At 49.1% G+C, this 13,999-nt stretch overlaps 1 protein-coding gene across 3 annotated transcripts in view; it reads left to right on the top strand.

Moving 5' to 3' along the window:
• Positions 1–1,202: 1,202 nt before the first annotated feature.
• HUNK (hormonally up-regulated Neu-associated kinase) overlaps positions 1,203–13,999 on the top strand; it is a 57,173-nt gene continuing 44,376 nt past the window's right edge. For 2 of the 3 annotated variants that reach the window (XM_015299710.4, XM_015299716.4), the window contains exon 1: positions 1,203–1,573. In XM_015299710.4, coding sequence (XP_015155196.2) covers positions 1,301–1,573 — 273 coding nt within the window. In that variant the 5' untranslated portion in view covers positions 1,203–1,300. Of the gene's footprint in view, positions 1,574–4,291; positions 5,028–13,999 lie in introns of all 3 variants that reach the window. The other variant, XM_046900846.1, reaches the window with a different exon arrangement.

The raw sequence follows: 13,999 nt of genomic DNA on the forward strand, positions 1-13,999 counted from the left end.
GGGAACACGCTCAGGAATTCTTGAACTGTCTGTTCAAAACATGTAATAGGTTCCTTACTATATATAGCAAATATAGTTGCAAAGCCTCTTAGCATAGTTATACCTCTAAGTAATAATATAAGATAGCCTCTCCACAACTGGAAAGTGCTCTGCTCCCAGTGGAGCTGCCTGCCGGCTTCCCACAGTGGAACCGCACTGCTGCAGCCACAGGAGGCTTCCGTACAAGGAAGGGTGGCGGGAGTACCACAGAGGCACAGGGCGGGTCTGCTGCCCTCATTCTCCTTCCCTACTGCCTAAGGGCTGAGTTCCTGTTCAGCCTGGGAAGGCCGGACGAACACGAGAGCCTTCGAACTGTAATTCGTTGTTGTTGGGAAGGTACAGTTGTGATGTTTCTCGGCTCTGTCTTAAATGAGGAAGTTCTGCCAGCCCCGCGACTGTCAGTGAAAGCCGGTGTGAAAGCAGCACACGGCTCACCAGCACCTGTGCCAGCCGGAATCCTATTAGCGATGCGGCGGAAGGGACCGGGGTGGCTGCAGCTCCGCGTTAAGAGGCAGAAGCGTGGTGTAAAATTGCTTTGACATTTTTTAACGAGGAAGAAGAGCTGAAGGACGGGAGGCGCAGCGTGCACCAGCAGCCCTCTAGCGGGAAAGCAGCGAAGCTTTGCTTTCGGTCAGCACAGCTGCGTGCGTTCCGGAGGTTCTGCTGACACGGCTCAAGGAGAAACAGTGCTCCTTGGTTACCTTCTCATACCACGGAATCGTAGAGTCGTTAAGGTCGGAAAAGACCTCTGAGGTCACCCAGTCCAACCGCCAACCCGCCTCCACCATGCCCACCAGCCATGTCGATAGTAGCTTAAAACCTCTGTGAGCCGCGGGTTATTCCAACGAATTAGCGGCTTTGTCAGAGCATCCCTGCCCAGCGGCGTGCTCCAGCCGGGCGGCTCCTTTCAGCCTGCTTCGCCGCCCCGCTCGCCTGAGGCTACGGACACCCCGCTGCAGCGCCCGGCCGGGTCGGCACGCCTGCTGGATTCAATTACCGCGGGCTCGAGCCGAGTCCTCACCCCCGCCCCCTCCTCCCGCTCGCAGCGCCGCGCGGCGCTCCCGGCGGCAGCGTGAGGAGAAGCGGGGTGGAGAGGAGGCGGCGCCGGCTCCGACGAGGGGCGGCAGCCCGGGCCCCCCGCCGTCAGCACCGCTCCGCCCCTCGCCGCCGGCGCTCTCCGCCGAGCAACTTTCCGCCCTGCGGCCGCTCGCCCCGTTCGACCGGGGCGAGGCGCGGGGAAGAAGCGGCGCCGGGGCCGGGCATGCCGGCGGCGGCGGGCGACGGGCTCCTGAGCGAGCCGCCGGGGGTGGCGGGCGGCGGCGGCGGCGGCGGTGGAGAGGCGCGGCGGGCGGCGGCGGGCGCCGAGGGGAGCTTCCTGGCCGCCTGGCTGAGCGCGGCGGCGGCGGCCCCGCGGGAGAGGCTCCGTGACTTCCAACATACCAAGCGCGTCGGCAACTACCTGATCGGCAGGAAACTGGGCGAGGGCTCCTTCGCCAAGGTCCGAGAGGGGCTGCATGTGCTCACCGGAGAGAAGGTATCGGGACGGGACGGGACGGACCGGCCGGGGCGGGAGGGCGGCCGGCCGCTCGGTGGCGCCCAGGGGGCTGGGGGAGTCCCGGCGGCACAGGGAGCGGTCCCGCGCCGGGGCCGGGGCCGCGCGACCCGCGCCTCGTGGGGATACCCGCCTGCATTGAGCTGCCTGTGCCCCCCTTTGCAAGGCTCGTGCCTCTGAGACAGCGCTACCGCTGACGGTGTGAGCGGTGTGATTTTGGTGGCACGGTAGACTTCTACCACTGAGCCATGACTGTGCAGCCCAGTTGGTCCTTCCAGAGTGCAGACGCTTCTCGCTCACTGAGGTGACAGGAGGTGCTGCGTGCCTCTTTGGAGAAAGAGGTGTTGCGGTTCGGTGAGCAGAAGTTGCTGATAGTGCCGCACATCACAACGTGCCCTCACGTGTGTCGTGTTGTTTCATCTGGTAAAGAAAGTCCACCGAGGAGCTCCGCTTCTCGTCTCCTATCTGCAATCCTGTAGTGGAGCCTTCCAACCATCGATCGAGCTTTGTCACGACGTGATGAAGAGCAGCGGGCGCTTGGCTGTGCGTTGAGCACGGCTGCTGCTGCAGGGCTATCCCGCTTGTATTGGAGCCGACTGGCAGAGCTCAGCTTAACACAGGGCACCCCGCTGCTGCCGGCTGAGCTGAGCGCAGCAGAATCTCTGGCTCCAGCAGCGCTGTACGTACACTGCTGTTAGGGTTGCATCTTCGTAGGGTTTCCTGCACTTCCAGGCTTGTATTTTTTTTCCTTCTTCTTCCAGTAAGTTTGTCGCGGGGTGAAATTTCGAGTAGAGCTCTGAATTGCCTCGTGACAAAAATGATTGCTTGTCATATAGGAATGCAAAAAGAAATATTTTTTTTTGTTTTGTTTTTCTTCTGTTACCAAGCGTGTGCTTCTCCTTGGTAACAGATACATCCAGTGATCCTCCTGTTGATAAAAGGCACATGCACACACATGTCTTTCCCACCTCCACTTTTTGGGTTGCCACATTTATCTCCGTCTGTGAAGAGGCAAAAATAAAAAGCCCCGCCACACGCCCCTCTGTCTCAGCTGCCAGGGCTGCTGCTTTCCCCTCCCACCCCCCCATGTGTCTTGAATGAGACATGTTATGACAAAGTGACAAGCAGAAGCTCTAGGAGAATCTAGAGGAATAGGCTGCCCGGGGAGGTGGTGCAGTCACCGTCCCTGGAGGTGTTCAAGAGCTGTTTGGATGTGGCACTGAGGGATGCAGTCAGTTGGTGGGGATGGCTGACGGTTGGACTGGGTGATCTTAGAGGTCTTTTCCAACCTTAAAGGTTCTGTGATCTCCCTTCCTTCCTGCTGAGCCTTGGTGTCCCTATTTGTGGCCAGCTGTGGCAGTCTCTGAGTGCTGTCTGACCTTCTCTTCTGCCATAGGATCAAAGCAGGCTCTTGCTGTTGACTTCAGTGGGTAAAAGATCAGGTGCATGGTTTCAAACTCACTAATTAAGGATCCATCCTCCCAGAATATCCACCTATTTCATTTCAGGTATTTATGGATAAGCAATCTGAGTTAGTAGATGGAGATAAGGGCACTTAATGACTTTCTTCAGGTGAGGTCCTATCTCAGTGCAGTTCCTCTCTCTGACTGGGGCGGGAATGCTTTCCATCCCACACATGGCCCCACCTGATGATCTCGCCCCATACGGAGAGCTGGTGGACACTCAGCTCTTCAGGGCATGTTCCTCAGCCATGCTCTTGCGTGGCCTCCAGCCAGAGGAGGCTGAGGCGTGCCCAAACTGGATCTGCCTCACAGCTGCTGGCAGCTCTGCCTACACTGAGCCCACCAGAGGCGACTGAGCTCTGGCTGTAACATGAGGAAGAGAAAGAAAACATCTGCTTCCCTGGACTCCTTTCCCTGGGAGTGTGTTTGGGAGGAGGTTGAGGCTGGCAAGTGTGGGAGTTGAATGAGGAGGGAAGGAAGGAGGCAGGGTGAGAGCCAGGATTGGCAACACTGGAGGACAGGAGGAGGTTATGTGGGAAGAGGACATTTTCATAGAGTTGCTTGAATTGGAAGGAACCCTTAAAGGCCATCTGGTCCATCTCCCTGCAGTGAGCAGGGACACCCACAGCTCCATCAGGTGCTCAGAGCCCCATCCAACCTGACCTTGAGTGTCTCCAGGGATGGGGCATCCACTGCCTCTCTGGGCAACCTGTGCCACTGCCTCACCACCCTCGCTGTAAAATACTTCTCCCTTATATCCAGTCGAAATCTCCTCTTTTTTAGTTTGAAAATGTTTTTCCGTGAGAAATGTTTTGTTGCCATGGCAAAGTCCTTCCACAGGAGCATCGTGGCATGAGGGGGCATGGGTTAAATGGTTTGAACCTCTGAGAAATCTTGGTGAGCAGCAAGCCAAGCGCTGGAGAATTAGGAACCATTTGGTACTCCAGGTCAGAGTGCAGGTGACCAGATGTTGGGCACAGAGCTCCCAAGGACAGCTAACAGAGTCAGGCTGATGCTAACAGAGGTACCCAAGGTATGAGTGAGCAGCTGTGCGAGTGACGGCCACCCTTGGCCATCTCTCCATGCCCACCTCCATCCCTCAACCCCAGGAGTGACACCACACTCACCTGGAGTTCAGGGACAGCGTTGCCCTCTAATGGAACGGCACTGCCCCGCATTCAGCAGGGTGAGGGGCAGAGATTGGCCAGGCCTAATCTTTGGGTATGTTCATTTGCAGGGGGAAGTTAATGTGCTTGCAAGTGGCGCACAGTGAAGCAAGATGTGGAAACAAAGCCTTCTCCTGAGGACGGCTGGCTGGATTGCTGTAGTCACTGCAGTTTTCTAGGCTGGTGCTTTATGAGCCTATTATTCCGGGATTAGCGCCTGCGTGTACTTTGAGATAAAAAGTAATTGACATCTGATTTCTGTCTTGTAAAGCCGTTGTCGAGCAAGGGCGCTGCCTAAGTTTCAATAAAACTGCGGTAGTAGTGTGAAGCAGGGGTCTTACTGCTAATGCCTGGTAGCTGTTTTGGCACAGTCCGAGCTGTTATGGTCACCAGAACATCTGATTTCAGCGAGGGTGCCCAAGCAGGTTTTGATTTGCAGCAGACTTTAGCGACTCTGGAGGAGTTAATGCGCATTATTGTGTCATATTGTTTCAGAAAATTGTGTATTTAGAAACGAAATCCGTGGATTAATGAGTCCCCAGCTAGGCCCAGATCCATTGCGCTGACACAATGCATTGTACAGAATCAAGGCGATTGCGGAGCGAATGCCAAAAATCTGCCATTACCTCACCCTGAAGTGGCTAGAAGCTAAAGAGGTCTTCGGGAGAGCACAAGATGCTGTGTGCCGTGGCCCAGGCGCTAGTTGCTTTCCCAGCTGCTCCGAGGGCAGCTGGATGGGCTGTGCACGTTGAGTGCGGTGCGTGGGACTGGAACCAACAGCTCCTGAGAGCGAGAGGGTGAGCTAAGGTGAGGCTTTAAACCTTCGCTACCGATGTCTGTAGCACTGGATTTGAAATCAAATCTTTTGCAGCTCTTCTCAGGGTTTGTATTACCGTCGTGTCAGGCATGTTATTATTTTCTGGGCTGGAGAAATGTTTGGTAATGCCTGATGCAATTAAGTGTATTTTAGCTGAGCACAGGAGAATGTTGAACAGATTATTCTTTCCATTGCTTTTGAATAAAAACATCGCAGCCTATAATCTAACATTTTTGGGTAGAAGGCTGATTTGTTAGATCAGCTCAGGCAGTCTTTATTGCCAGTCCTAAGGAAACAGTTTCCCTCTGAAGAGCGAGCCAATTTAGATTTAAATTGCGGCTCTGAAACCCCGCTGGGGTCGCTGCATTGTTACCCGGCTAACTTGAGGAGCCTCTGCCCAGGGTACGCCCGGTTTGTTCCAAGCCTTGCGCTTGAGGCTCAGCATGGTCTGTCACCGGGCAGCAGAAAGCAGGCATTCCAAAATGATGTTTTCTGTAGTTCTACACAGCCGAAATTACGTTCCTATCAGTTCAGCGGGGGTAGTATCATGCTTTGTTGGTGGGCTGACCTCATGGACAGGTCGTGCCATCTGCTGCGGACCCCGATGAAATGACTCCATAACCCTCAATGACTCCGTGCGGCATCACGGGATGGCCCTATATTGAGGGGAGAGAATGGCGTGAGCTGAAGTCTTCGTAAGCAAACCTGACCTGAGATTGCTTTTACCTTACTTTCAAGTATAATCTTTGTCTCTACGAAGAGAGAGATTGGGGCAAATTGAGTTGCTTGATTCTCATCCGCCAAAAAATGTGTTTATTGGTTTCTCTGGTGCTATTGTTACACTCCAAAATGGGCCATTTTTAGGTGCAGTTAGTTGAGTGGTTTTCTGTAACAATGTTAGTGGGAAGCAGCTGCTAAAAATACAGTTTACCAGCTTTTATGAAGGTAAAGCAATTAATAATGAAAGTGGCCTTTTCACAAAAAGGTTTGCTTTCCGAATGTATTTCTGTATTAAAAATGCCTAAAAAAGAAAAAGAAATTAAAAAGCTGTATTAGAGACTCCTGGAAGTGCTACGTGGGCAGTGCAAGTGCCCTGCAGAGAGCTAGCAATCCCCATTGCACAGCCCAGGGAGGGAGCAGGGGAGGTGTTCTCAAAGCACGCCTGGGCAGCGGTCTCACAGGCTCTGTCCCCTGCTGGTGGCACGTTGGTGGCATGTGATTTTGTGAAATGCATTCAGAGCATCACTGGCACGTTTCTGTTTGAACATCATGCATTCGTCAGTGGGTGTGAGGCGTGGAGGAGAGCTGCGCCTTCGTGTTGGGAGCTCAAGATGCCTCCAGGGTGGCAAAATGGTATGCGCTGGTGGTCGGGCAGGTTGCATGACTGCCCTGCATCAGCCAGCGTGGTTGTCCTCTGAAATCCTTCCTGTGGCTGCGATAACTGCTAGACAGCTTTTACCCCGGTCTCAACATCCCATTTCTAATCTCCTGCTCATGTCAAAGGGTGGTTGTTGAGTTGCTTCTGGATATACCACCAGAAGCAAAGGCTGGAGTGATGCGTTTTACACAGTTTCCATCTTCCAGCAGCTTTCCCTAGGAAAGTCACCAACCATTCAGGAGGATATAGGCAGGTGGACATAGAGAAGCATGGACAATGTAGTGCTGGTGGATAACAATAGATATTACAATGCCATATGTTTTTTCCCATGCTGTCATGTCAACTTTGCCTTGCTGTTTTCTTCGTGTGTTCCACCATGGACTTGAGAGAATGGAGGCTTGACTTGGTGGCCAGAGGCCTTTGGGCATGTTGGCAGATGAGATTTTGCCTCCTTTCTGCCCTCGGTAACTGTTCCACCCCTGTGACATTCCTCTTCTCCATTTGGGAAACAAAAACGTGGTGGGGGATTCCCACTGAGGGCTTCTGCATCAGGATTCACCATTGTCAGACTTGTCTGTATCCCAGGAGTCAGGGCTGCCTGATAGTATTGCTGGCTTGGGAACAGAAAATTGTGGTTTATACTCACATGTAGTCCTAGGATCTTAACCTTTGATTCGAGTTTTCAGGTCTCTGTGTGCATGCGGGTTGCTTTCAAACCGTCTTACCGAGCAGACAGGCCAGGAAGTTACTTCTTAGTAAACAAAAGCCAAGTTCCTGGTGTGGTCACTGGTCTTCCCATTCCAGTTTCCTTTTTTCTCCTCCAAAAACTGTAAGGTTGCAGGTTGCTTCTCCTCCGTTGATACTTGTATGTCAATTTCTTTGATGTGTCTGTGCTCTCGCTGTATTGAATGAGTAGTTCGCTTCGTAGCCACTTCTCTACATATTTCTTAATTGTATCTATCTCCCGAACAAAAGCTTGTTTAGAAAAAGTACTGCCCATGAATTTGCATGGTGGCTTTCTTCAGGGGTGCCTTTCATTTTTATGAACAGCTGCCAACTGTTACACCTGGATGATGCATTATGATGCCGCTTGTAATTATAGGCACCAAGGCAATGAAATGAGGGTGTTCCTGCAGCCTTAATTTTGACATTTCCGTGCTTCTGAGTGTTTGCTTTCACAGCTTTGACACTATTCTTTTCACAGAGGCTTGTGTGTATGTGTGTAGATGCATAATTTGTATTGAAGCCACTAAATGTGTGCTTTGTTAGCATATGATACTTCAGAGAACGATTTGAAGGGTGCTGTCACAGTTGCAATGACATGAGTGAGGACTTGGCTGGAAGCAGGGCCGGAGAGCTGGTTGCTTCGTCGGCACAAAGTTCCCCAGTGCGTGTTATGGAACATTAGGAATTTGACAACGAGGCGGACTGCTGATGTGCAGTCACCTGCTCGGTCTCGTGTAGGAGCACCTGCTAACAGTTTGTTCATCTGGAGAATAACCGGTTGCAACGGGCGCTTGTTATAAAGCTACACTCTTGCCTCTAACCCTTTTCTATATAGCCCCCTCAGAGTAAGCAGGTATAGGCTTGAATAGGCAAGAGAGTCTGTTAATTACTGCAGTCTGTCTTCCGGGAAGATTGTTTTAATACTTTTCAGCTGTAGCTTGCAACTTGTTCTGCACTGAGCCGAATTGATGCACATGTGGCAGTTGCTTATCCTCTTGAGATAATCTGCTTTCAAGTTTACATTCAGCGGTTTTAAGGATGTCACTAACAGTGCATGTCAGCAATGTGCTGCTTTTCGTATAGACAGTCACAATTTTAGTGACATAGGCAGGATCGAGGGAAGCTGAGTGTTTAGGTTGAATTGACACCAGGTGCTGCTCTTATGTGGCACTCACATCTGGATCCTCGTGTTTGTTCTTGCGAGCTTTGTATTTTTAACATATTTAATGGTGTGTAAAGCTGTGAGCCTGTTTTTGCAGGCATGTGTTACCTATAAGTGTCTTGGCAATTAAAACACTTCATTCCTTCCGCATCTTGCAGTTTGCCACATCTCTTTTTACATTAGGAGCTGGAGAATGCTACCATAGCTTCTTGCCTTTCAGTGGACATAACACATTAGGCATCTCTGCCCCTTTGCCCTTGCGAGTTGTTTGTTAGCCTGCACTCAGGAAAATGGAAGTTATTAAGGAGCAGCAGCACTTACCCTTCACAAGGATATAACTCCATGAGTAAAGCAGTCATGAGATGACACAGTGACCCTTCTGGTGAATGAATTGAAATAATAGTCTAGAAACCAAGCTGTTGTGTTCTATAAACAACCATATAAAAACGAGCTGGAAGTCTGCGTGCTGATTACACTACTCTTCAAGGTCTTGAAGGATCTTAACCCATCCATAACAGCCTGCTGTAGGGAGTCCAGTGTGCTGTAGGGAGCCTGCTTTGGCTGGGGGTTGGACTTGATGATCTCTAGAGGTCCCTTCCTACCCCTACAATTCTGTGATAACCAGTGGTTATGTAAATATTGGCCAGATGAAGAATTACGTGGGCTATTGGCTGGTCTCCTTGAAGGCATGAATGTAGGGTTGCCAGTGCTTTTGGTGGTCTGTTTGAGCTGGTACTAATGAGGAGGACCAGGAAGGCTTTTTTGTCGTAGGTTTTACTGGAGGAGCTGCAACCACAAGCACGGCCCTGAGGCCCACACTAGAACAGAGTGCGCTCATTCCTAAGCTGATAAGGTAAAGCACTGTCAAACCTGTTTGGTATCGGAGCAGAGTCAAACATCCTCCTCGTGAGGGGAAGGACCACTTCAGGAAAGAGGGTGAGCAGATAATGTGGTCTGAGGAGGGAGAGCACCTACAAAAACTGAACAGAAAGCTGGTGCTGCCCTGACCAAGCTTCCCTTTCTGTGAATGCTTTGCTGCAGTAGTGTGCTGCTGGGCTGCAGGCCTGGCACTTCCAACGCTTGTCCCAACAGAGCTCTTCTTGTTCATGGTGTGCCATCAGCACTCTCAGTGCTCAGAGGAAAATCACTGCAACAAAGGGAACTAAAAAAAGATAAGTTATATATACGGAAGTTCTTTTGCTCTCTGCCTGTTGTGGAAGATTGTCATGGAAACATTTTTTTTTTTTATTTTTATTTTTTTCAGGGAATAAATTTATTTTCTGTGAATAATGCCCACAGAGCTAAGAGAGAGAGCATATATGTAAGAAGCTTCATTAGGGATGCCGTGCAGTTGTAAATGTTTTATCTCCTATATTTGTATCACTACAAAGGTGGGTGATACGTGGTCTTCAAAAGCAGCGTCTCCTGTTGATGTAACAGACATCTTTTTTTTTCTTTCTTTCAGTCTTCTCTAAGTCAAGTTTTGGATTTGATCTCTGAAAAGCGAAACGGTGATTGTTTAGCATGGAGTATGGTACTCCCTGATTACGCTACTCTTCAAGTCCATGATCATGCAAGTGGGAAGCAACACTAAACCACAAGGTTTCACACACAAGGCTTGGTGTTGGAGGAATGTCATTTGGTATCAAATCTCTGCTTTTGTTTTCCCCCAAGCAATTCGAGATCCTCATCCATCTCGCTGTGACAGAAGTTTTCAGCATTGAAAGGGCAAGTTGTAGTTTATCAAAAACAGCTGGATAGGATATGGTTCATTTGTAACCACAGCATAACGCATGCCTTGCTGTGCCTCAGCTCTAGCTGCTTCCCAGTGTTCTGGCAGCATACTGGGGCCATGTCTGGGTGGAGGAGGCCTCTGTTTCCCAGCAGTTGTCGCACATAGATTTTTCTCCATGATGGCTGTGAGTAGCCATCAGTTTCAGATAGTGTAAGGCAAGGACTTTGCACATCTCAGCCAGTTTTCTGTCTGCTGCAGTGTCTGCACATCAGGCTCCCATGAACTTGTGTGACAACAAGACCTGAAAAAACATCTTTCCTGCTAGCTGATAATACCTAGAGCTCAAAAGAGATTTCGTATTGAGTGATGGACAGTGTTTTAGCGTGTCAGAGAGCCCCTTTTTGCAAAATAGCTAATATTTGGAAAGTGATACTCAGCAATTTTCCATTTCAGTGGCTAGGCAAATGCAGCTGTTCCAGGCATTCAGATACACGCTTTCTTTTGGCAGTACATGGCCCAGGCCTGAAGGCTGGTTTTGACAAGTTTCTAAGGATTTCTTGAGGAACTTCAGTATTGCATCCTCATTTATCTTTGCCTCCGGCTTTCTGCCACCACCACATCCATCATTCTCTGCATAATCTCTCTTGACTTGTGTAGATATCGTTAGAGGTCAGGGAGGCAAAAAATGTGCTCTTGTCCCTCGGGGGACACCATTATAGCTACCCCATTAATTAGCTGACCGAGAGAGCAGTGAAAGGTCACTGGGTTTCTTTCTGCCAAAGGCTAGATAGACCCCAGCCATGACCCACTCAGGACAAGTGACTTGTTCTGCCCATAGATGAGCCTGTGCCTGCACTCATATCTCATGCACATTCAGCTGATTTCAACATGAAGCACCAAGCAAAAGTGTAACTTGTTGGAGTTTCTGTTCAGAATGTCTGGGAAGGGCAGAACTGCTGTCCTTCTGTCAACCATGACACCTTCCTTTCATCAGATAAGGGTATTACCTTCTGTTTGAAAGTGGGAAGTAGGCAGTTAGCTTTAGGGGGACAGCAGAGCAGTAGTATGTCCAGGAGAAGATAACAGTCATTACTCGTGAAGTATAGCATGAAATTACCCATAAATATGGCGTGAAGTAAAAAATATATTGAAGGGAAACGTGGCTGAGAGTGGCTCTCCTCCAGTGAAGCTGAGCTGCTCTGTGGAAACAGACCATGTCAAACAAGGCACTAACGCATTAGATTAGCAGTTATCTCTTTTCTCCTTCCTGACTGACTGAAGGAGGAGGAGGAAGAGGGAGGAAGAATTACAGAAATATGGGGAATGTCATACCGTGTGAAAGGGACTAAGGTAAACCATGAGGAAACTCTGGAGCACAAGTCTGATGGGGAGCAGCTGAGGGAACGTGGGTAGTTCAGTCTGAGGAAGAGGAGACTCAGAGGAGACCATATCACTCTCTACAGCCACCTGAAAGGAGGTTATGCTGAGGTAGGTGTCGGCCTCTTCTCCCAGGTGACAGAGATAGGATGAGAGGGAATGGCCTCAAGTTGTACCAGGGGAGGTTCAGGTTGGGCATTAGGGAAAAAACAAATTCTCAGCAGGAGCGGTGAGGCGGTGGCACAGGTTGCCCAGGGAGGTGGTGGAGTCACCGTCCCTGGAGGTGTTCAAGAGCCGTGTGGATGTGGCACTGAGGGACAAGGGCTAAAGCAGTCCCAGTCATGGCCTGATTGTTGGACTGGATGATCTTAGTGGTCTTTCCAACCTTAAGGATTCTATGATTCTCTGAGCAGTCTGTACTCACAACCTTACAATGCTGTTTATTTTAAAGCCTTCGTACAGTCTGCCCTTGCACATGGCGTGGTGGGAGCAACCCTGTAGTGTGTCCTTACAAAGACCAGTGCCTTGACACATCAAAATTCCACATCCTTATGGAAACGCAAATTTCTCTGTGCTGATGCAGTAGGCAGCCAGATGCGTGGGTGAGTTGGGCTGTCTGTAGCAGCATCAATATTTGCATGACTCTTCGTGACACTTTGTGTCTTCACTGCCACAGAGCTTTCAAAACTCTCTCAGAGTTTTCAAAATCTGTATCCCTTTGATGTCACTGCTAATGGCTCCCAGAGTCTTTTGCCTAGCTCTGCTAGGACAGAGCTATTCTCACCTGTACAGGCATTAGCACCTAAAGGCATCGTGGTCATCATCCAACCTGACGTCCTATGTAAGCTGATGTTCTCTTTGGGAGTATCTGTATCAGTGTTTTGTTGAGCGATTGCATACTTCTAAGAGTGGGGAGGGTGGGAATTCAGGGTCTACTTTCATCTCGGTAAGACAAGATGTTCCTTTCACTGCTTCACTGCACCTGAAAAGCGTGGATTGTTTGCAGCCTGAGTTTGCCCAACTTTACCTTTTGGGAAGTTAATTTTATTTTATTAAAGAGCTGTCTGTTATCAGCAGCCTTTTTCTCATGCAGGTCCTTGCAGAAAATCAAGTCACTGTTTATCATTCCTTTAATTAAAAACTTGGAGCTTCAGTCTATTACTATGTCAAGTACTTCATGGACCTCGGACTGTTCCTGAAACTCTTTTCAGAAGGAACTCTTTGCAAACGTTTAACATCGTTCTTGAAGTGCTTGCACCACAGTTGGTTGCAGGAATCTAATAATAGTCCCTAGTGCCACGTACAGGCGTAATTAATACCTTTTCTTCCTTTAACAAATACATCCTGCTTACGCTTTTTAAGGATTACATTTAGGTTAGCTGTGACAGCAAGATGGTTCATTTGCTTATTTAAAATAATCCACAATCCTTTTGCACGTTGCTGGGTGCCGTCTTTGTTGCATTGTAGGTAATGGTGAGATCTTATCTTCTGGTGGTTTGATTCTTTTCCTTCAGGCTGCCTTAAACCTGAAGCATATGAATGAGCATACTCTGAGCTACTTTCCTATTTAGAAAAGTTTATGCTTCTTTAGGGCTGATTTAAACCTTCCCTGACTGTCTGGTCTGCCAACAGTGAGTGGTCCTCTGCTAACACATTTGTCCTGTACTTATCTCTGCAGTAGCTGTCTTTGTCTCTTGCTAACTCCAAAACTTTTGGCTTAGGCTCTTAGGGACTCCAAAGAGAAGAGAATATTTTAACAGAAGTGACTCCTCCCTACACTTTTTTAGTTGATTTTTCCTAATACCAGAGCAAATAAAAAAGGAATATATATGTGTGTGTGTATATACATATATGTATAATTCAGCTGTCCTACAGAGAGCAAATACAGAAGTTATCAAAGGCTGAACAGCACCACTCAAGTGCTCAAGTGTAAACTGCAGAGATGATACTGCTTGTTTAATGTAAAATCTCACTGCATCTCTCACTGTACAGCTACCGAGAAGCCTTTTCAGTGTGTATATATGCATATGCATGTATGTTTAACTCAGTTCCTCCTATGCCATCGCTAGCAAGCATACCAGGCAAGGATAAGAGGTATCAGATGGCCGTGGTTGAATGGTTGTTCTTCTGTATCCTTGATAAATAGAACAGATGTTATTCTTGTGGCAAATCTTATGCATTGCTGTAGGTTTGGTTGATTGCTGACTTGGCTGAGATGAGTGACAAGGCTGTAATGAGAATGGATAACAATTGCTTATCGTTTTGTGATACTTTTAGAAATGCTCTGCGGTCTTGTTTGACAGCAGCTCTTGAAGGGTGAATAGGACGCTATCAGTCGTTAAGGAGCTAGGAGCCACGTAGGACAGCCAGGAGAGCTCCACCAGCAATGTCCCCCGAGCAGCATTAAGCAGATTCTCTGACATGGCTGGTATGGGCTGCAAGGCAGTTTGGCCAATGCCCAGCAGCAGGCATATTGTCTTCCTTACGTTTTAGTGGTGTTTACTTCTCCAGAGGAAGTTAAGTTTGTGTTTTATAACGGTGCCTAGACTGACAATCATGACAGAAAACCTCTGATTTCTCTCTG

The sequence above is a fragment of the Gallus gallus genome, chromosome 1, assembly GCF_016699485.2.
Source record: "Gallus gallus isolate bGalGal1 chromosome 1, bGalGal1.mat.broiler.GRCg7b, whole genome shotgun sequence".
NCBI lineage: Eukaryota > Metazoa > Chordata > Aves > Galliformes > Phasianidae > Gallus > Gallus gallus.